This window comes from Elaeis guineensis, chromosome 2 (genome assembly GCF_000442705.2).
Source record: "Elaeis guineensis isolate ETL-2024a chromosome 2, EG11, whole genome shotgun sequence".
Lineage (NCBI taxonomy): Eukaryota > Viridiplantae > Streptophyta > Magnoliopsida > Arecales > Arecaceae > Elaeis > Elaeis guineensis.
In genome coordinates, this window is record NC_025994.2 from 106,696,660 (window position 1) to 106,721,146 (window position 24,487).

The window sequence follows — 24,487 nt, forward strand, 5'->3', positions numbered from 1 at the left end:
GCTTATTAATGCCATGAATCATATCCAAAGCGATGCTTGTGATTTCCTGAGACAACAAATATATATGTGCATCTACGTGGTTTTTAGATCGATGCATAGAGCCCTCATCTGAAGCTTACTTTTATAGTGGTGAAAAAAGTAGAAAATGAACGATTTGGTGATCATCTTTTTATTTTGTTCATCTATGCATGAAGATTGCTTCTTCTTGGAGAAGGTAAGTTGGCAGGAGAATCAGTTGACAAGAAATTAGTAGGGAGATGACATCGCTTCAACATATTGGAGCTTTCATTCACCTTCCGCATGGCTTAGGTGGCTCCTTAGTGTTAGAGAATTAGATTAGGCCTCGGCAACTCCAACTCATCGTCCCGCGAAGTGGAATCCTGGAACCCCGCTCAATTTAGCTGCAGCTCTTCACTGGCATTCTATCAAACAACAAGCGTGTGTGGCACGGTGGATATGAACACACGTTATAAGAGAAATTTATTCGATGAATCCCATCCATTAATTCCTTGATTAAAGAATATTCTAAAATAGGAGTCATGCTCCATGTGAATAAGTAAATCCCCTACCACCTAGTAAGCAAGCAACCGAGACTAATAGAACTTGTAAGAAAACTAAAACCAGAAATTTAACCTCATTTCAAACTTGATTGTTATTCTTCCAACAAAAAAAGAACCCTTAATTCCTAATAATATATTTTACCGAGCATGAAAATCTAGATGTTCTCCTCCATCACCTCAAGGGACGTGGTGGTGGCCACAGAGTTGTTTCGAAGGCTGATGGCATGAGCTGGCTTGCTTCCAAGTATAACTGTGACGGTGGCATGCGCTGTGGTGACACTTCATATTGCGAGGATGAAGCAGTTGCAACACCAAACTCCGGTGATGGCAATTCTCCATGCTGTGGTGGTGGCATCATTTGGTTTCCGGAGGATGATGAAGGCGCATAGGGACAGTAGAACGAATGAACCAAGAAGTCGGGCTGCTCCGGATTAGACCCCGGCATTGCAGTCCGATTACAGAGGTACGAAGCCTCAGGTTGGAGAGGACCACTTGGCCCGAGGATATATTGGGGAATTAGTACCATGTTGTGGCCTTGCATGTTGTTGTAGCCCAATAATGGCGTGGAAGGCACGGGCCTCGCTGTACTGGAGCCGCATGCTGATGGAGAGCCTAATGGGCACTCATTGGTGAAAGCGATCGGGGCTCTACGTCGGTCGTTGTCATGGTTGCATTGAGCTGGATGGGGTCGGATTAGACGATCAGCAATTATGTTATCCTCGATGTCGCTATCATCCGAAGAATAAGCAGATCCTTCTTCCTCCTCAACTGCTTGAAGCTCACCACCCCTTGATCGATTTGATGTTGGTTTTAAATATATTTCACACAAAGCCAGAGCACCAAGCTACAACAAAAGAAGATTTATAATTCCACGTTTAACTTTTTCATAAAAATAAAATATGATGTCAGAAATGCTACAAAAGTATATGATTTGGTGGAGCATGGTAGTGGAACCATATAAGTAACCCATGGTAGAGATGAAGGGCTACATAGGTGGTAGCTAATATGGGAAAAAAATTTGTCAGAGTGGAACTAGCGAATGGATAATGGATGTATTATATCCTCTATCATTACAGACTGTTTATTTCAACTTGCTCATGAAGAATAGAGCTAGGTGCCAATTGATGTAGTTTTACCTTAGATGATTATATGCTATTCAAAAACTTGACACTTATGCTCATCAAAATAAGTACTCATTTATTTTAATTAATGGGAATGTTGAAGTTTTCTTGAATATATTCTTGATCGCCAAAATATTTTCCTTTTAGAGTCTTAAAATTTTTTTCCTTTATAGTTCTTTAGAGAGCATACATTGTTGACTTTGACAAGTGCAGAATTAGGATTATCTTGAGAATGTAGGCCATTGGAAGCACAATCAGAGCAAATAAAAATGAATTTTTTTAGCCATAAATGATTTTCTTTGAAATTAAGAAAACCAAGGATTAAGACAGATAATTTTTGAACCAAAAAATCTCTAATTATCTTTTCTTCTATGATTATTTTAACAACATAAAAATATTGTTTTCTCATTGGTTTGTAAAGCATTATTCTACAAATTCTACTATAAACTAATTCATGACCTTAGAATTGAAATATTTTATCGACATGAACCCTACATGCATAAATATAAACATTAGCATTCCCTAAATGTAGTTACATTTTGAAATTCTATCAATTGAACATCATCTAATCTTTATAGAAGAGTTGCATGAAAGCTTTCAACCAGCTTACCTTGTCATTGTTTTGATTGGTAGGAAACCAGAATTCCTTAATAGTGTACTCGTGCATCAGCCAGCTTGTTCTTCTTCCATCACGTTGGTGCCCTTCGTGGAAAACAAGAAACTTCTTGTGGCCAATCTCCTTTTTATTTTTATCTTTGATGATCATATCTCGTCCAGAGGCCTTCCAATATCCCCCATTTGTTTCACGAGCAGGCCTTGTTCCTTTGGGATATTTCTTTTTTCTTGGAGTGAAAAAATATAGATGCTTACCTGCCCGTGTATTGCCTATAAAAAATACAAAGTTCTTACTACAATTAAAACACTCTTGCTCCATGTTAATGTGGCTTGAATTTTGGATATCTTTTATGGGCTCGAATTATGACCCAATCTGAAAAGCCCGCGTTGCGACCTGAATGAAATATTTTGGGAGGTCTGTGGTGGTAGCGGAGGGCATGGGCCGATAGGCCCATGCCCGAAGCCCACCACTGACCTCATTGGGGGGTGCGGGGGGCAACGCCCCCCGCGGTACGGACCAGTATAAATATTGTATTTTCTGCCAATCTCGGCAGTTTTTGTGAGAGGTTTGGGAAATCAAAGTGCGGCTAGGGTTTGGAGAGTTCTGGAGTGATTGTATCTCTCTTTTCATCATAGTGGAATTTTTCTCTCGTGTCTTGCCCGTGGACGTAGGCTTTTCAGCCGAACCACGTAAATCCTGTGTTTGTTTTTCTTTCTCTTCTCTATTTTGTGTGATTGTACGAATCTGTGTGTGCCCTATATTTGTGCTTGCTATAACACTCCAACATATAATAGAAGTTGCAGACAAAATCATTCAAAATAGCTAGCTTTGCAATTGACTTTATAAGACAAATGTTTCCATTACCCAGGTGGAAAAAAATCTTAAGATGGTGTGCTTTTCACTTTTCAACCAAAGTGTAGTTAGATATGCTAAATCTATAAATTTTTTAAATTATTTTATTTATTAAAGAAAACCAGGTTTTGACATATTGAGCTACACAATAATTGTCACCTACTCTAATGAGAATCTCACATCTACTCTCACTCTCTAACAAATATAAATCAATATTAAGATGTAGTCGAGTTGACGCCATATTAAGATTCTCTCCCATCTCTTAAACACAATCAAAGATTTAAATCCTTCCTCTAAGACTATTATTTGTTAAAAAACTTTTAAATTTTAAAAAATATGTTGAGTTGATGGCAGCTAACCATAAAGTTAAAGTTTAAAGACTTCTCTTATTTTCTTCCCAAAACTACATGTACGTGATGTCCAACCAGTGCTTATATTTGTTTGTTTTTTTTTTTTTTCTATTTGAGCAAAACGTATATCATAAATAACACATATACATCAATTATACAATTTTATGTTGCAACATAACCAAAAAAAAACATAGAGTTCACGATGGTTTCCATAAAAAAAATTTTTTTTGGTTGAATAAAATTTAGATATAAAAAATAATTGAAAATAAACACATAGAAGAATTGCATAAATAATTATTTTAATATTTATCTTTTCAAAATAATCTTTATATCAATTTTTCAACCATTTATTCTTCTTTCTTTCTCTTTCCTTTTTAAGCGAAAGAACCTATCAATGACCAAACTACCATATGGGTAAATAAAGATTATTTTTCTGCAAGCAAATAATAATTTCTGAGATAAAGTAGGAAAGTGTAATTCGAATCTTAAAAGCATGTTTGGATGCTTGGATTGAAATTTTTATGAATCATGTGGGTTAGGCTAGTAAAGCCAGAAAAATCATAAAACCATGGGCTAAATCAATAGATTTTTTTCTCCCTATCGGATCGGAGCCAACGCACTTCGACGCTATTATTGGGTAGTTAGGAATATAAACATAGTCTAGTCTATAATCCTATGATTTTGAGCATACAAACTTGGAAAAAAAAAAAAAAAGAAAAGACTTAACCTGACCCATAAATCTCGTAAGATTTTCAGCCTAATTATAGCTCTAATGGTGTGATTGTTCCTGTAATAATGTCCCTTTCTAAGCCCAAAAGAAATTTATGATGCCCCCCACATGATGAAAGTAATAAGTACTATATATCAAAGTAATGGTGTGATTTTTGTCTCGTTTCTCGTTCTACATGCTTTAGACCAAACTAATTAATTAAAATTCTATCAAAGGACAGTTAACTATAATTATTTCTTCAAAAGAAAACTTAAAAGAAGAAAAGGTATATATAGAACGAACCTAGGATATCCCTGGGGTGGAAATCATAGATGTTCAGATCCTTGATAAGCCCGCATGGTAGGGGTTGCTTCAACAACCTGCGTCGAAGGTATGATTTCACCAGCTCCCTCGGAGAAGGCCTGAAGTGGTAGCCGGTCGGCACTGGAACGTTGGATGCCATGCCTTCGTCTTCCTCTCTCTCTCTCTCTCTCTGTGTGTGCGTTTTTTCTTTTCTCCTGAAACTTTTCTAGTTCTCTATCATTGTTGGCTCTTCCGCTCTTATTTATAGCGGAACTCTCTCTACCTGTCCTAATTAAGAAAGGTCCCCTCTGTGCCCTAATTAAGGAAGCTCTTCAGATAATACCACCACGCACGTGTAATCCTGAGCCGCGCCCGGTCCGTTGCATCACAAGCTCTACGTGCTCCTCTAAACAAATTCCATCCATCGTTCACCTTTGGATCCATCCATGGTCCACGATCCAACGGAGATAGTCGCGGTTGTACCTTATCAGATCTTATTATAGAAGGTTCTTCAGAGTTTGAATTCTATTCGAACTCTGTAATGTCCTATTCTATCACCGAGTCTTCTCAAAGTGCACAACCTCTCCTCTAACATAATTGGAGGTAATTGGAGAAAACAAAACTCTGTAAAATATATGCTTTTTTTTTTTTTTTTTTAACGACGCGAGGGATGGGTGGAGTCGAACATGAGTCATAACGCACAATGTAACTACAAAAGATTCCTTCCCAATTATGGAAATAGTTAACGGCACTATATATATATATATAGAGAGAGAGAGAGAGAGAGAGGGAGAGAGAGTAGAGCTAACATATCACTACAGTAAAAAAGAGAGTTAGTGATCATTTTTTGCCGATGCTTTTTGAAAATGTCGGCAAGTTGCGGTGACCTGCCAACGCTTTTAAAAAGCGTCGTTTCTCAATGACGCTTAAAATCGTCGTAAAATTTCAGCATTTTTAACACCGACGCTTTTAGCAAAAGCGTCGTTAAATAAAAAAAATACCGATGCTTGTTCACGTCATTATTTAACGACGTTAAAAAGCGTCGTTAGGTTCGATTAATACCCTCATTCTCCCGTGCCCTAATCTATCTGCCGCCGCCCCCTCCCACCCATTCCTCCATCTCCGCTGACCCCCATCTCCATCGATTCTCCACTACCGGCCCTCCCGCACTCCATCCCTCGCACGTCTGCCACCGCTCGGATCGCGACGATCGATATCCCTTGCCAGCACTTGGATCGCAATCCAGGGAGCCACCATAATCCCTGTGTCGGATCCCCATCAAGCACCGACTGCGATCGTGGCCCCCTAGCCCTGACAGCGTCCAAGTCCTGCCTGCCCGCCACCCGCTGGGATCACCGTCGAGCACCGACTGCGATCGTAATCTCTGGAGTCTCGACTGTGATTCACAGATACTGAGCAAGATTGGAACTTGCATTTGAATGCACATTATCTATTTGATTGGTTGTTTTTGACGTTGCAATTATTGAATAGTGGCGTGAATTGATGGGGGAAAATGGGTGTGGGAGCAAAAAGAGGATTTTGTTTCGCTTAGGTCAAGAACTCTCATAAAATATTCAGTTTTACGTTTTTTCCTAAAATATTTGATATTTTTGATGTGTAAATATGTTTTCTTGATTTGATCATTGTTTTCCTACGCTTTAGTGCTGGAATTCGGTGTGGCAAGGGTGAGAAGGTATATGGGTTTGGAAACATTGGAAGTTTTATGTTGCTAGAAGGAATGAAAATCTGAGGGGCTTATTATGATAGCATTGGGATATAAATGTGCTAAATTTTAGGTTCTTCTTTCAATATTGCTATTTGATATCTTATTGTCAAGTGAGTATGAGTCTTCTACTATCTTGTATTACAATCGGAACTAAATATATATTTGCACGGGTCCGACATCCCTCAGATTTTTTATCCAGTTTTGTTCGACTAAATTATTCACCATCCATTAATTATGGTGTCCAACCGTCAAAAGGTAACTCAGATGGTGTAATTTCTGGATTTATCTCCTCCTGTTCTATATTAATTATTCAATTACCTATTGTCGATGGTGAAGCCTCCTACTTAAGAGTATATCTTTGTTGATTCTTTTGTTATTTGGTTGCCATCGAATAATTATCTAATTTAGTTGTTAAAAGTTTATGACACAGTGCACAATATTTAATTAACATGCACGAGACTTGGGTCTCGATCTTGCGCGCTCGGGTCTTTGGTCCTAGTTGGCGCCGAAGGCATCCAGCCCTACGCACTCAGGCCGATGAAAGATGCCAGACAATGTTAATTATGAATTAATTTTAAAAAAAATTGTATTGCATAGAACCATAGACCCATCTTTTGATTAATGTACATATTCTATTGTATCCATATATTTATTTATTTTTGTACAGATAAAAGAATTATGTACATTGGTCAATTGATTGTCCAGTATGGACAGTTTGAAAAATATGAGTAATTCTATAGGTCATTACAATAATCAAATGGTATGCTGAGGGTTCGGAAAAAATTTCGAACGATATTTTTTTTTTGTTCTCCCTATACGGGAGAACTAAGAAAAAATACTGCCAAAATTTTTTTCGGCTCTTGTTGCATATCATTTGATTACTGTAATTGATCTATAGAATTAATGTATTTTCTGAATGGGATAGGACCTTCTTTACCCATTAGTTGATGATAGCAAGCATTTACTATGTAAACCTTATCATATCTAGATGTATTTTTGAGTGTTCAAGTTATATAATGAACTACAATAGCTGTTATTTTTTTAAATTTTATGAAATAACTGATATTTTTTACTCATTGCATTAATATAGATTGTATAATTTTTCTTATTTTTAGATAAGTTACAAATTCATTCATTTTTATCCTACAATGGACAAAAATTGGATAAATAAACCAAGGAATAGTAAAGAATATTTAGATGGAGTTCATGACTTCATTAAATTTGGTATGGAGAAAAGTAGTTTGAATCGAAAGATTTTATGTCCATGTCGGAAATGTGTAAATAGTTCTTCTTTAGATCCATAAATTGTTGAAGAATATTTGGTATGGAATGGTTTTTTAAGAGGTTATTCCGACTGAATTTTTCATGGGAAATCTATGTTGCCATCATCATGTAACCAACCCCTGACTCATTTTGGATCCACTAGCCTACAAGATAATTCTGTAAGAGATGATGATATAAGGGGTTTGATCACAGATGCTTTTGGACTTGGTGTTCAAAATTTAGAAGAATCTAGTAGTATACAAGAAATAGTTGGGATGTTTGATGGATGTACGCATACAGAACGTATGCATGTTGAGGAGCCTATACATACATCTAATAATGAGACAGCTCATTATCACATTTTAATGAAAGATGCAGATGAAGAATTATATCCGAGTTGTACGAAATTTTTTAAGATTTCTTTTCTTGTATATTTATTCCATTTAAAATATTTGAATGGATGGTTTGGGAAGAGTTTTACCATGCTGCTCAAGTTATTAAAGGATGTATTTTCAGAAAGCACTCATTTACCACCATCGTATTATGAAGCCAAGAAAGTAGTAAAGGAATTGGATCTTGGATACGAAAAGATTCATAGTTGTTCGAAAGATTGTATGTTATATCGGGGTGAAAATGCTAATCAAGAGTCATGCAATGTATGTGGATCTTCAAGATGGATAACATAAAAAGAAGATCGAGATGATGTACTCAATGAATTGGATGCAACGCGGAGTAAAAAGAAACCGACGAAGGTATTGCGTTACTTTCCTCTTATACCTAGATTGAAAAGGATTTATGCATCATCAAAAATAGCTTCATCAATGAGATGGTATGATGAAGGACGTACAAAGGATGGAATGTTGAGACATCCAGCAGATAGTCTTCAATGAAAAGCATTTGATGATAGGCATCCTGATTTTGCCTCTGATGTTCGCAGTGTTAGGTTTGGCTTAGCTTCTGATGGCTTCAATCCATTTCGGATCCTGAGTTCTACCTACAGCACTTGGCCAGTCATTTTGATACCTTACAATTTGCTACCGTGGATGTACATGAAACAATCATCACTTATCTTATCAATGGTTATTCCAGGAGATAAGGGTCCAGGCAATGATATTGATATTTTCCTACAGCCTTTAATAGAGAAATTGAAACAGTTGTGGAAGGGTATTGATGCATTTGATGCTTCCAACGGTCAAACATTTAAACTACGGACAGCTTTGTTATGGACTATTAATGATTTTCTAGTATATGCCAATTTATCTGGCTGGAGTACAAAGGGACGGATCGCATGTCCTTGTTGTGGAGATTCAACACATTCAATTTGGTTAAAATATGGAGGTAAATTTTATTACATGGGACATCGTCGATAGTTGAAAGCAAATCATCCGTTTCGATTTCAGAAAGATTTGTTTGATGGTACTATAGAATTGGGATGTGCCCCTATTCTACCTTCTGGAACTGATGTTCATAGACAAATGGATGGCATCAATTACAGCTATGGTAAGCACTCAAAGTCCTCTAAAAAAAGAGGAAGGGATAATGTTGAAAGCTCAATGCACGAAGGGTTATTAGAGGAAGTCAGTATTAGTACTATAGATGCAGAGGTGTTTCAAGATCCAGACAATTATTTTGAGGATGAAAATGAGGAAGACACACAGATGGCATCTACACAACAGTCCAATAAACATTTATAGAAAAAATGAAGTATCTTTTTTGACTTACCTTATTGGAAATATAATCTTATTCGACACAATCTTGATGTCATGCATATAGAGAAGAATGTTTGTGATAATTTATTTGGAACATTTTTAAACCTTGATGGAAAGAGTAAAGATAACATGAAGGTGCATCTTAATTTAAAAGAAATGGATATCCGATAGGAGCTTCATCCTAAAATGCTTGCTAATGATAGAATTTATGTGCCTCCTGCATGTTACACAATGTTTGCTCGAGAAAAAGATAATTTTTTGAGAGTTTTGAAAAGTATCAAGGTACCTGATGGATATGCATCAAATATTTCACGATGTATGCATCTAAATGATCGAAAATTTTCAAATCTTAAAAGTCATGATGGTCACATATTGATGCAAGATATCTTTTCAATAGCTTTAAGATCGTCATTGCCAAAACAAGTTGTTGCAATTGTACTTCGATTATCGTCATTCTTTAAGGCATTATGTTCTAAAGTTATTGATCCTCGAAAACTTGATCAGTTAGAATCTGATATTACAATTACACTTTACCAGATGAATTTTTTTTTTTTTGGATTTTTCACTATTATGGTACATCTGCTCATTCACCTAGCTTCAGAAGTTAAAGTTGGTGGATCGATACATTATAGATGGATATATCCTATTGAGAGGTATTATTGCAAACCTTAAATCTTTTGATAATTTTATTAGAAACAACAATATACTGATATTTTAATAAATATTTAATTCTTCAAGATATCTTGTGCGTCTTAAAGATTATGTGCAAAATAGAGCCTATCCCGAGGGCTCGATTGCTGAAGGATATATTACGGATGAATGTTTGACATTTTGTTCAAGATATCTTCAAGGTGTAGAGACTATTTTTAGTCGACCTCAACGGCATAATGACTTTATGGAGAATGCAGAACTGTATAAGTTCTCAATTGCTGGAAAATTCTTGGGAAGAGCTGAAAATATTGTACTTGATCAAAAATCTTTAGCACAAGCATATCGTTATGTGTTACTTCATAGTGATATAATATCTGATCATCACAGGTTAGTATATTTAAGGCATGACATCAAGAGTTAAATTTTATATTAGATATAATGTTCTAAATGATATATTGATATTTTATGCAGTGAATTTTTAATTTATCAGAGACGAGCCAATCATAACATTTGTCCTAATGCAAGGATTGAACAGCGATGGTTGGTCGAGTTATTCCCTATGTGGCTTTCGAATTAGATGTGATTTATATTTAATTATGAGATACATTAATTTTTGATACATATTTATTATCAGATAACTCAACAGCACTTCATATCATTTTTTTTAGGTATCAAAGATGATGGAGAGAAATAATTCAGATGAACTAATAGCTCTTGCTCGAGGACCTAACAAGATTGTGAATAGATGTAACGGTTTCACAATTAATGGCTTTAAATTTCATACTAGAGAACGGGAGAAATTTAGAAAAACACAGAATAGCGGTGTTATGGTAGAAGCGATGGAAAATCCTATTATGGTGCACTTAAAGATATCTATGAGTTGGATTATTATGGAAAATTTAAAGTAGTATTGTTTAGATGTGATTGAGTAGATATAAACTTACCAAAAAGTTTGAAACAAGATGTAAATGGATTTACACTTATAAATTTTTCAAGGTTGATACACACTGGTGTGTTATTGAAGGATGATCCATTCATTTTTTCATCTCAAGCTCGTCAAGTATTTTATCTACAAGACGCAAAAGATAAAGATTGGTTTACTGTCATCAAAACAAAACCTAGAGACTTATATGATATGGAAAATCAAGTGGAGGATGATGACGATGACACTTATACACAATGTATGCCCTATAATTTTGTGCCAGCTGATGATTTAAATGCTACGATGACGTTGGTTAGGACAGAATTTGAAAAAAACACTACTGCTTGATTGTTACTCGTAATAATTATTTATGATGTATATAATTTATATTAATTATTATATTATTTTACTCCATATATTAACTGATTCTATCTTTTATTTATATAAATGCTAGGTGGCATCATGCATCACAGAAGACGATATGCTGTGCGCAGTTTCAGTTTTCACAGACAGAGACCGGTACATCTTCTTCAGCACAGTAGCCTGAGGCCAGTTCAGCTGCACAGCATTTCGAGCCCTGTCCTTCTTCATCATCAGCACAGCACGATCCTCCTGTTTATCAGCCAGATGATGAGATACACGTGCAGGATATATATTGTCTTTCATGTAATTTTATTTTTATTTTATTTTATGTATATTTATGATATCATTATTTTTATGTATTTTTTGCAGACGGATCCGGAAGAGTACGCCCCAGACACGGACCCATAGTAGTACAAGATGTGTGGCAGATGCATGAGGGTGAGAGAATTGTTGTGGAGTGCAATCAGCTAGGTCAGCCAATTAAGAAAGCTGCCTGCTTATTGACTTCATTTTTGGAGACTGTTGCTCGGAGGCCTCAGCTATGTCCGTTGGACTATGCAAAATAGAATGACATGCTTCCAACGTACAAAGTTGAGCTCCTCCGAGTTATAGAGGTAATGAATTGATGTTCATACTGTATATTAATTGTTAATCACTTATATAATTTATTTCATTTAACTTTTTTTTTTATAGAGCAAGTTTGTTCTCCCTCCATCCACTCATGATTTTGTAATGAAGTCTCTCAACCGCAAATAAAAAGAATATAGAGCACAATTGAAGAGGGACTATATGAGACAGGGTATGACAGAGGAGAAGGTTACTAGGAATTATCCTCTTGATGTACCCCCTCATCAGTGGATAGAGTTGGTTCATTATTGGTTCTCTGAGAGGGCACAGATATATTATCTGCTTATTATCTTTTCTTTTAAATATTTTATAAAAATATTAATTTATATTGTATATTATATATTATATATATAACAAATTTTTTACTTTATTTTACAGACTTATTCTGCTATTGATAGAGCTGCACGAGCAGCTCAGTCTGTTCCTCATACATCGGAGTCGAAGAGTTATGCACGACTCCGACAGAAATTTGTATGTTCCTTAAATTTTTATAATTAACTTTTAATTTTTATGTTGAAATATTTATATAACTAATATCATTATGTATCGTGGACCATGTCTGTATCATGATACTCATATATTTTTTTAAATTATTATAACTATTTGCTTAAAATTGAAATTATTTGTGTAGGTGGATGAGCATGGGAGAGAATCCGGTAAAGTGGAGTTTTACCGGATGACTCATACTCATCAGGATGGTACTTTTGTTCGAGATGAGTCGAGAGATTTCTATGTACGGCATTATTAATATTCTATTTTTTTGCAATGATTTTAATTTAATTTTGTTAGCTATTAATGTATAACTTTTGTTTTCAAAATAAATATAGGAGAGGGCTACATCTCTCATTGCAGAGCGTGACGACGAGTCCGCAGCATCTACGCAGCAGAGCCGTATCGAGGCTGAGGTGTTCATAGAGTTGATGGGACCAGAGCGCTATGATCGAGTGAGGGGTTATGGAGTAGGAGTCACCTCCACTCAGTTATTTGAAGTTAGTAGATATATACAGCATGCTGCAGTAGATGCTCAGGATTCACGCGTCCACAGACTCGAGGCAGAGATACAGGAGATTAGACAGAGTCGTGCCGCTGAGATGGAGGAGATGCGACAGAGCCATGCCGAGATGCAGGCCATGAGGGGACAGATTGATCGGCTTACATCTTTATTAGAGATGTATGGCCCATCTCAGGTAAACACATATTATTAAATATATATTTTTATATTAATTTAATGATCTATATATTTTTATTTATAAATATGCAAATCAAGCTTTTCATATGTTTCTTGTAGGCTCCTGACACATCAGGCACCCGTCGAGACGGCGGCACGTCACATGGAGATAGCGATGACCATCCGCCTGCAGATTGACATCATTTTATTTTTATTGTAGTCTTATATTTATTTATATTACTCTTGATTGTAATGAACGATCAGTACTTTATTTTTATTTATATAAAACAATGTCTTTTGGTTTGGTTAAATTTGCTATTGAAGTTTGCTTTTGGTGTGAATGGTGGTGATTGTACAGGTTTATGTTTGAATAATTGATATAATTTTGTACAGAAATGTATGTATTCTTTTTTTTATATATAAAATTTAATATTTTTTTCTATTAAAAAATATAACGATGCTTATAAGCGTCGTTAATAGACTGTTTAACGACGCTTATAAACGTCGCTAGTGACTTAACTGCCGACGCTTCGAAAAGCATCTTCGAAAAGGGTGGAGGACGCATTGTCATTAACGACGCTAAAAAGTGCCGTTAAATTTTAATTTTACAATGCTTTAAAGCATCGTTAGAAAATATTGCGATGCTTTTAAAAAATGTTGGCGCTTGTCGTCTCCACTCTTACATGGGTGATACTTTCACGACGCTTTTTGAAACATCGTAAAGCTTATTTCCGATGCTTATTAACGTCGTAAAATATATTTTATAGCATCGTCTTTTACTATTTTCACTGTAATGTATGTAATTGACTATGACTTGTGATCTTGTAATTGATTAGCTTTAAAAAAAAAAAAATGGCTGGCATAATCTAATGATTTCTTATTTCGTGTGTAGATAATCTTATAGCAAATATAGACGGGATATGAGTTTCCTGTTGGAATTTGGTTTTGATTTTTCCCCCTTTTTCTCACGTTGGGTATGCATGTATCAAAATGCTGGATATTTTATCCTTTCTCTCTCTCTCTCTCTCTCTTTTAAATACAATATTTCAGCAATTGGTTTAACTTATATATATCTATGTTGTTGTTTTTTTTTTTATTTTCGGAGATTTCTTATTATGTTTCTCGAGAAGTTTGGTTTGCTTGCTGGTAGGGTGCTCTGGGAAGATGAATGACCTGGAGGACATATTGCAGATCTCATTATAATCTGATTAATGTTCATGGTATATAATGTGCAAAAATATGTTTGGATAGTTCTATTGGATTAGATTGAAAATCTTATAGGAATCGGACCTGTTGATCCTTTCAGCTTCTATTTTCCAAGAGTCTACCTAAACCCAGCCCATACCCAATCTTTGGGCTGCAGAAAGTACAAATAGATCTATGGAGATTTTTTTTTTCTTCTCATAAGATTTAAGCTGAATGGAGTTTAGGTGATTCAGGGCCATGCTTAAATAAATAGCCTAGACCACGAATCCTAAAGGATTTTCATCTCAGTTTTATAGGAATAGCCAAACAAACCGTGAATGCCTTGTCTTCTCCACTTTCCTGGATCTATTGCTACGGCAAGAATGACGTAAATTTTAAATTGTTGGTACTGTGACCTCTCAGCTTAATTTGTTCATTTTGATGATCTTTTATTGCACTATTGGAGTTTGATATGAACCTTCCTTCCACCGCTAGTGCGTTATATCTCACAATTAGACACACACACATTTGCGAGTTACTAGGTTGGCAATTATCGGCTATCGTCCGTTTTCAGAAACACCAAAGGAGAAATTGGAACCAAAAGCAAGATGTTTAAGTCACAGCAAACAAATCTTTCCCACTTGCTTAAAGTAATTAAGCTTGTATTACCATTCATAAAATTGATGATACAAAATTACAATTACTGACCAGTGAACAAAATCGATAGAAAGTCCGGGGATCAAGAAAGCATATATTCCAATTGGTTATAATATGCCTTTCAGCTCTGTTTGACAGTATTAGAATTGGGCAGCGCCGACGATGAACTCATCATGAGCATCTAGGACAACTCTGCTAATGCTGATGTTGTTACCTCAGCTTCATTTTTTGTCCATTAAGTGTATATTATGAGGAACCATATGTTTGGTGTTGGATGTTGGCGTTTCGATGCTACTGAATTCTGGATGGATGCTAAAAAAGTATTATAGATCGAGAAGGGTTTCTATCAGTTTCCTTTGCTTCTTCTTCGCTTATGCTGGCATGAGGCTATTTTGGGCCAATAAGTTGATCGTGGATATGGGGTACTCTATATAAGCTTGTTGCTAAAATTCTGGTCAACCGGTTGAAGAGTGTTATGCCAAGTTTGATATCAGATGAACAAGATGCTTTTGTGTCTAATTATTGCAGAAAATGTTATGGTGGCACAGGAATTATTTCACTCCATGGAGAAAGCTTTGAAAAGAAATGCTTTAATGGTTGTTAAAGCTGATGTGGAAAAGACAAATATTAGGATGTCATAGGAGTATTTGGATGTAGCTTTAAAACACTATGGCTTTCGCAACAAATTTATCAGATGGGTCACGAGCTGTATACAAAATCCATCTTTCTCTGTGATAGTTAATGGTAGGCCAACTAACTGGTTTTCCTCCTCTTGGGTTGAGACAAAGATGCCCTCTCTCTCTATTTATTTATTCTGGGTTCTGACATGCTCTCTAGGTCCTTGCATAATGGAACTATCAGAGGAGCCCTCATAGGTTATAAATCCAATTTATCAGGTCCTATGATAACTCACCTTACGTTCGCAAATGACTTGTTACTGGTAGCCAAAGCAAACAAGAGAAATGCTACTGAACTTCCGATAATACTTACTGATTATTGTAATCAATCAGGCCAGCAAATTAACATACTAAAATCTCAAATCTAGTTTAGTCGAAAAACTGATGTTAATATGAAATATCAAATCTTGAATTTGCTAACTATTGCAGTTAAGGGATCGGATGGCTCGGATAGTTAGATTAATTTCACCCCCGTGTATATGAGGCATTGTCCACTTTAGCTTATGATTATCTTTGAGCTTTAGTGGGGCCTTGGTCATTTGGAGCCTCGCAGTTTTGTCCTTTAAAAAATGCCTCATAGAGGGAGAGATGACCTTGATCTATATAAGCCATACTCCCTCAAGGTGGGCAGGAAGCATTCTCACAAACATCGCCAATATTACAGTCAAGAGGTCAGATGACTCAAATGGTTGGGTTAATTCTGCTTCTAACCGATGACTCGAACAGTTGGATCAGATGGCTTGAACGGTTGTCCGCTTTGACTCGTGATCATCTTTGGACTTCAATGGGCTATGGTTATTTAGAACCTCATAATTTTGTTCTTTAAAAGACGCCTCATGGCAGAAGAAATTGTTTTGATCCATATAAGCGATACTCTTCTTCTTGACTCACAACCGATGTAGGACTAAAAATATCCTCTCTACACCACAACATTAACTATTTCGGTTAAATGTGATGCTTAGAATTATCTTGGTATACCTCTATTGAGTGGTAGAATTCAAAAACAAGATTTTAACCCATTGTTTGATAAGATTTATAAACAGCTAGAAGGTTGGAAATGGAAGCAACTTTCACAAATGGGCAGACTTGCATTACTTCAATCATTGTTGGCATCATCTTATGTATATTTTGCTATCCAATACTACTGTTCCAAAGTCAGTCATCCCAGAGTTGGAGAAAATCTTTAAAACCTTTTTGTGGGGGACATGAAGTTTCAACCAAAAGAATCCATCTTGTATCATGGGACAAAGGGTGTTCACCCAAGAATAATGAAGGTTTGGGGGCTTCAGCAAATTAAACTGCATCAAGAAGCTTTTATGGGTCGAGCTGCCGTGAATCTTGTTTTGAAGAAAGATTTCATTTGGAGTAAGGTTATCATATCCAAATACAATTTCACTAATTGCGAATCTGATTTTAAGAAGAGATGTTTCACCAATTTGGAGATCTGTTTGTTCTGGGGCAAAATGGATTCAAAACTATTTTCAGTGGCAGATTTGTAATGGAAGTGCCATTAGAATGTTGCAAGATCCTTGGCTTACAATCACTCCAATCAATCAATGGCCAACATTCATTAATTCTATGGTGTGTCAGGATCAATGGATGGTTTTAGATTTTATTGACCATAATGGATCTTAGAAGCAAACTATGCTGGAACAATTATTTCCTAGTGAATTGGAGCAGCAGGTGAAAGCCATCCCATTGCCAAAATATTTCTGCAAGGATAGACTGGTTTGGGCGCCAAAAGGTTTCTGATTTCATAAAAGCTAGTGATGTATATGCTGTCATAACAAAGAGGCAAGAAGCATCTACCGTAGGAGTTTTAGATGGACATGGAAGATGTCTGTGGCACCAAGGATTAAGATGTTCCTATGAAAATTTATAAGTTGGGGCAAACTACCATATAAACAGGCACTGCTCTCCAAGGGAATGCACCGCAATACGGACTAGAATTGTGATGGTTGTCAAGCAGCGATAGAGGACATACAACATTGTCTAAAATATCTTGTGCCATAGCCTGTCAAAGTTGGAATGAGACAAGAAAAACAAATGCTAATATTCCTATTTTCAACTCTCTAGGACATATGCTTGATATACTCCCAGATTATCTGATGGATTCATATAACAGAACTATAATTTGTTACATTGCTTGGGTTATTTGGATTGCTCGGAATGAAAGATTATTTTAGAGGGAACAATCTAGTCCAATGCATATTTTCAACTAGCTCATTATTATGCAACTGGATTTTATGGCACAGCTTCGAATTTTGCTGCATCAACATACTTGCAACACTGGGATACTGGCAGCTTGGTGAGCTCATTACTACTTTCATCAAGGTTTGTTTCTTGGGTACTCCCACCCTGTGGTATGGTAAAGATTAATTTCGATGCATCATGGAAAGGAGAGGAGGCAGGCGCAGTTTTTATCATAAGGGATGAAATAGGTCATTGCACCAAAAAAAAAAAAAAAGAAGTTGATTGTGGAGCTGTTTGTGGATCGAGCATTTCATCGAACGATTGTCAGAAGTCTATGATATAGGCATGACCTTATCTAGAGGGGAACAGTTAACAATGGAGGGGCTATGGGCGTGTAGGCACGAGAGGCAGTATGGAGGGCTCGATGGTGGCAGGCAGGAGGACAACGAGGAGAGTGGCGGCATGGAAGGAGAGGGTGGCACATGCTAAGAAGGGGAGAGACTGGTGGGCATAGCTGAGCATGAGGGGAGCAGCGGTGAGGATGGAATCTCTAATCAGAATCCCTTTTTTTTTTTTTTTGAGAGTCAATCACATTTATTATTTTATTACTTGTATGGGAAGCAAATAAATATGTAAAAAAAGAATAGCAACTTAATTCCAATTTTTCATCTAAATAACCATACATTAAAATATAATTAATATAATATCAATTTTAAATATATTATTAATTTTATTTCCTTCACCAAGATCCCAAGATGCTCAGCTTAACCATCACTCATCCCCATTGAAGAAACTATATCGCACACCCCATACACCAATATAGTCGTAGACTATGCCAATTAGTATATTTCGTTCCGATCAACTCCTTCCCATATAAAGGAGAATGATAATTGATGTGGTGTCCCGCTATCTGAGAAAGAGATGTAGTGATTCGTATGGTGTACGACCATGTTTGGTGCATACGGTCTAGGCCAATCATTGCTCTGTACCGTTTCAGAGGGAATCTGGAGCATATGCTATTTAATGTACTGTTCATTCTTTTGTATTTGTAAGTGATGAATGGTGCATAAGCCAAGCTAGGATTTGCTTGGAGAGCTTTATTAATGCCATGAATCATATCCAAAGCGGTCCTTGTGATTTCCTGAGACAACAAATATATATGTGCATCTTCGTTGTTTTTAGATCGATGCATAGAGCCCTCATCTATACTTTCACTTTATAGCAGTAAAAAAAAAAAAAGAAAAGAAAATGAATGATTGGTAATTATCTTCTTATTTTCTTTACCTAATGCATGCATTATTGGAGTGAGATCCTATCACGACAGAGGATTGCTTCTTCTTAGATGTCGTTAAGAAGGTAATTAGTTGGCAGGAGAATCAGTTGACAAGAAACTAGCCAGTAAAGAATGTGTTTCTTCTAAATTGTGAGCCCAACTCTTTCCGGTGAGATGATATCGTTTCAAAATATTGGACCTTTTCAGTCACCTTTCAGCAGGCGTTCTATCAAACAACAAGCATGAGCGGCACAGTGGATATGAACACATGTTATAAGAGAAATTTAATCAATAAATCCCATCCATTAGTTCCTTGATTAAGGACATAATAAGAATCTAAAATAGGACTCATGCGCCATGTGAATAAGTAAATCCCTCACCTCCTAGTAAGCAACCAAGACTGATAGAACTTCTAAGCAACCAAGACCGATAGAACTTCTAAGAAAACTAAAAACGTAAATTAACCTTATTTCGACCATGATTCTTATTCTCCCAACAAAAAAAGGAACCCTTGATACCAAACCTATTTTACCAAACATGAAAGTATAGATGTTCTCCTCCATCAACTCAAGTGATGTGGTAGTGGCCACAGAGTTGTTTGCGGAGATGTTTTAGAGGCTGAGGGCATGAGCTGGCTAGCTTCAAAGCATAACTATGGTAGTGGCATGCGCTGTGGTGGCACTTGATATTGCGAGGATGAAGCAGTTGTAGCACTAAACCCTGGTGACGGCATCTCTCCTTGCGGCATATGTTGTGGTGGCGGCATCATTGGATTTCTGGAGGATGAACTGGCCAAATTCTCGGATTGCGATGATGAAGGCATCGACACCACACACGCACAGTATAATGAATGAACCAAGGAGCCAGACTGCTCCGAATTAGAAGACATCGGCATAGTAGTTTGGAGAGGACCACTTGACTTGAGGATAGACCAGGGAATTAGTACCATGTTGTGGCTCTGGAGATTATTGGGGTCTATAAATGGCGTGGATGACCCAGACCTTGCTGTAATGGGGTCAAATGCTGACGGGGAGCCTAATGGGCATCCATTGGAAGAAGCGATTGGGGCTTTACCTCGATCGTTGCCATGGTTGCACGGAGCTAGATGGGGTGGGACTATACGATCAGCAAATACGTTATCCCCGATGTCATTATTATCTTGAGATGTAGATCCTTCTTCCTCTTCATCTACTTGAACCTCACCATCTCTTGACTGATCTAATGTTGGTTTTGAAAATATTTCACACAAAGCCAGAGCACCAAGCTACAAAAGGAAAACATTTATAATTCCACATTAAATTTTTTTCATAAAAATAAAATATAATGTGAGAAATGCTATGAAAGTACATGATTTGATCGAGCATAGTTGTTGAACCATATAAGTAATCCATAGTTGAGATGAAGGGCAGCATGCCATATATATATATATATATATATATATATATATATATATATATATATATATATATATATATATATATATATATATAAAAGTGGAAGCTGATATGGGCAAAAATTTTGTCAAAATGAAACTAGCTAATGGATAATAGATTTATTATCTTCTCTATCATTACAAATTATTTATTTCAACATGCTCACTAAGAAAAGAGATAGGTGCCAGCGTGTAGTTTTTACCTAGGTGATTATATGCCATTCAAAAACTTGATACTCATGTTTATCAAAATAATTATACTTTTATTTAAATTAATGGGAATGTTGAAATTTTCTTGAATACATTCTTGACTGCCGAAATATTTTTCCTTTAGAGTCTTTAGATTTTTTTTTCCTTTAGAGTCCTGTGGGAGAATATGTTGTTGATTTTGACAAGTGCAGAATTAGGGTTGCCGTGAGCATGCAGGCCATTGGAAACACAATCAGGGCAAACAAAAAAGAAGAATTTTACCCATAAATGATTTTCTTTCAAATTTAGAAAGCCAAGGATTAAGATAAACAATTTTTGAACCAAAATCTCTAATTATCTTGTCTTCTATGATTATTTTAACAATATAAAAATATTATTTTTTCATTGGTATGTGAACCATTATTCCATATATTGTACTATAAACTAATTCATGATCTTAGGCTTGAAATATTTTATCAACATAATGACAAGAACCCTACATGCATGAATATAAACATTAGCATTCCCTAGGCTAAATGTCGTTATATTTTGAAATTCTATTAATTGAACACCATCTAAACTTTATAGAAAGAGTTGCATGAAAGCTTTCAACAGGTTTACCTCACTATTGTTTTGGTTGGTAGGAAACCAGAATTCCTTAATAGTGTACTCTTGCATCCTCCAACTTGTTCTTCTTCCGTCACGTTGGTGCCCTTCATAGAAGACAAGAAACTTCCTATGGGCAATCTCCCTTCTAGTTTCATCTCTAATGATTATATCTCTTCCAGAGGCCTTCCAATATCCCCCATTTATTCCACGAGCAGACCTTGTTCCATTGGGATTTTTCGTTTTTCTTGGAGTGAAAAAATACAGATGCTTGCCGGCAGGTGCATTGCCTATAAAAAAAATACAAAGTTCTTATAACAATTAAAATGCTCTTGCTCCAACATGCAATAGAAGTCGTAGACAAAATCATTCAAGATAGCTTGCAATTGACTATATATGACAAATATTTTAATTATATAAGTACAAAAGAAACCATAGGACTATGTGTTTTTCACATTTTCAACCAAAGTGTAGTTAGGTATGGTAAATCTATAAGTTTTTTAAAATTATTTTATTTTTTAAAAAAAATAGATTTCGACACATTGAGCTACGTGACAATTGTAATCTATTCTGATGAGAATCTCACGTCTACTTTAACGCTCTAACAAATATACATCAATATTAAAATATAGCCGAGTTAAGGTTCTCTCCCATCTTTTAAACACAATCAAAGATTTAAATCCTTCCTTTAGGAGTATTATTGGTGCAAAAAATATTAATTTTTGAAAAATGTATTGAGCTAATGACCGTTAACCATAAAGTTAAAGTTTAAAGACTTTTCTTGTTTTTTTCCATAAAACTACATGTACGTGGTGTCCAACTAGTGTTTAAGTTGTTTTTTTTTTTTTCCTACTTGAACAAAATAGCACATAAACTCAACGTACATACACTGATACGCGTCAATTGCAACGTAACAAAAAAAATAGAGATCATGATTGTTTCCATAAAAAAATCATGGTTGAACAAAATTAAGATATAAAAAACAATCGGAAACAAACATATAGAAGAATTAAATAAATAAATATTTTAACATTTATCTTTTCCAAATGACCTTTATATTAGTTTTTTCAACCTTTTATTTTTCATTCTTTCTTTTTTCTTTTTAAGTGAGAGAACCTACCAATGACTAAACAACGAGATGGGTAAATAATGATTATTTTCTTACAGACAAATAATAACTTTTGAGATAAAGTAGGGCAGCGTAGTTCGAACCTTAAAAGCTTACTTGGATGTTTGGGCTGAAATTTTTATGAATCATGTGGGTTAGGTTAGTAAAATCAGAAAAATCATAAAACTATGGGTTAGACTAATAGATTTTTTTTCTTCGTATAGGATTTGAGCCAATACGCTTCAAAACTATTATTGGATAGTTATGAATATAGCATTGTCTAGTCTGTAATCCTATGATTTTGAGCTTATAGGGTAGAAAAAAAAAAAAATAGACTTCACCCGACCCACAAATCATAAAAGATTTTCAACCTAATTATAGCTCTAATGGTGTGATTCGTCCTGTAATCATGTCCCTTTCAAAGCCCAAATAAAATTTATAATGGCCCTCCCATAATGAAAGTAATAAGTACTATCAAAGTAATGGTGTGATTTTTTTATCTCGTTTCTTGTTCTACATGCTTTAGATAGACTTAAGAAACAAATTTAGATGAATTAAGATTCTATCAAAGGACAGTTAATCATAATCAAATCTATAATTATTTCTTCAAAAGAAAACGTAAAGAAGAAAAGGTATAGAACGAACTCAGGATATCCCTAGGGTGGAAATCATAGATGTTCAGATCCTTGATAAGCCCGCATGGTAGGGGTTGCTTCAACAACCTGCGTCGAAGGTATGATTTCACCAGCTCCCTCGGAGAAGGCCTGAAGTGGTAGCCGGTCGGCATTGGAACGTTGGATGCCATGCCTTCGTCTTCCTTCTTCGCTTCCTCTCTCTCTCTCTCTCTGTGTTTTTTCTTTTCTCCTGAAACTTTTCTAGTTCTCTAACATTAATGTTGGCTCTTCCACTCTTATTTATAGCGGAACTCTCTCTACCTGTCCTAATTAAGAAAGTTCCCCTCTGTGCCCAAATTAAGGAAGCTCTTCAGATAATACCACCACGCACGAGTAATCCTGAGCCGCACCCGGCCCGTTGCATCACAAGCTCTACGTGCTCCTCTCAACAAATTCCATGCATTGTTCACCTTTGGATCCATCCATGGTCCACGATCCAACGGAGATAGTCGCGGTTGTACCTTATCAGATCTTATTATAGAAGGTTCTTCAGAGTTTGAATTCTATTCGAACTCTGTAATGTCCTGTTCTATCACCGAGTCTTCTCAAAGTGCACAACCTCTAATATAATTATGAAAGGTAATTAGAGAAAACAAAACTCTATAAAATATATGCCTTTTTTTTTTTTTAACGACGCAAGGGATTCATGGGTGGAGTCGAACATGAGTCAGTGTGCACAATGCAACTACAAAAAGATTCCTTCCCAATGATCCAAATAGTTAACTGGACTATATATATATACATAGATATATAGATATATATAGATATATATAGATATATATATATATATATATAGAAATATATATATATATATATATAGAAATATATATATCTATATACATACATACATACATACATACATACATATATATATATATATACACACACACACATACATACATACATACATACATACATACATACATATATATATATATACATACATACATACATACATACATACATACATACTATTGGTTGGACAAGGTCCACCGGCTCAATGATGGATCAGTCTACTAGAAAGAAGAGAAAAGAGTGGTTGGGGGAGCTGGCTTCATGTGGTGAGGAATTCTTCGATATACATGGCCTATCAAATATATTATAAATAAAAATAATAAAAAAATATTATATCAATATTTTGAATTAAAAAATTTTACAATTATCTCAAGTGTGTTGAGATGATTAAAATGAAGAATATTGGGATGATTGCTGAATTATTCAATTTAAAATATAGATGTAGCATATTTTGATGGATTTTTTTTATAGCACACGTGATAGATTAAATCTATACAAAATTTTTTTGTGATTCGAGGTGCGTTGGTGATAGAGGATGGATGCATGTGATTGTAAAATATTTTGTTCTCGGAGTATATATAGTACCCCAAGCTCTTCAAATTTTTTTCAAAAAAAAAAAAATCTTTCGAGCAACCAAAACACATAAAAAAAAATTCTAATTTTACGTTCACGCCTACACAATATATTGCAATTTTTAATTTTTAATATTTTGTTCGGCAATAAAACACGAAAGGTTCTTAATTTTTTCTGTGAGCTAA

At 35.6% G+C, this 24,487-nt stretch overlaps 1 protein-coding gene across 1 annotated transcript; it reads right to left on the reverse strand.

Moving 5' to 3' along the window:
* Window positions 1–610: 610 nt before the first annotated feature.
* On the reverse strand, window positions 611–23,110 carry LOC105049263 (uncharacterized). Its single transcript, XM_010928863.2, has 6 exons — window positions 22,906–23,110; window positions 21,168–21,442; window positions 20,104–20,189; window positions 4,512–4,687; window positions 2,292–2,566; window positions 611–1,404 (listed from the first exon to the last, which is right to left on the reverse strand). Exons 1-6 carry the CDS (start codon window positions 23,063–23,065, stop codon window positions 733–735), a joined length of 1,644 nt encoding a protein of 547 aa, XP_010927165.1. The 5' UTR covers window positions 23,066–23,110; the 3' UTR covers window positions 611–732.
* Window positions 23,111–24,487: the final 1,377 nt, after the last annotated feature.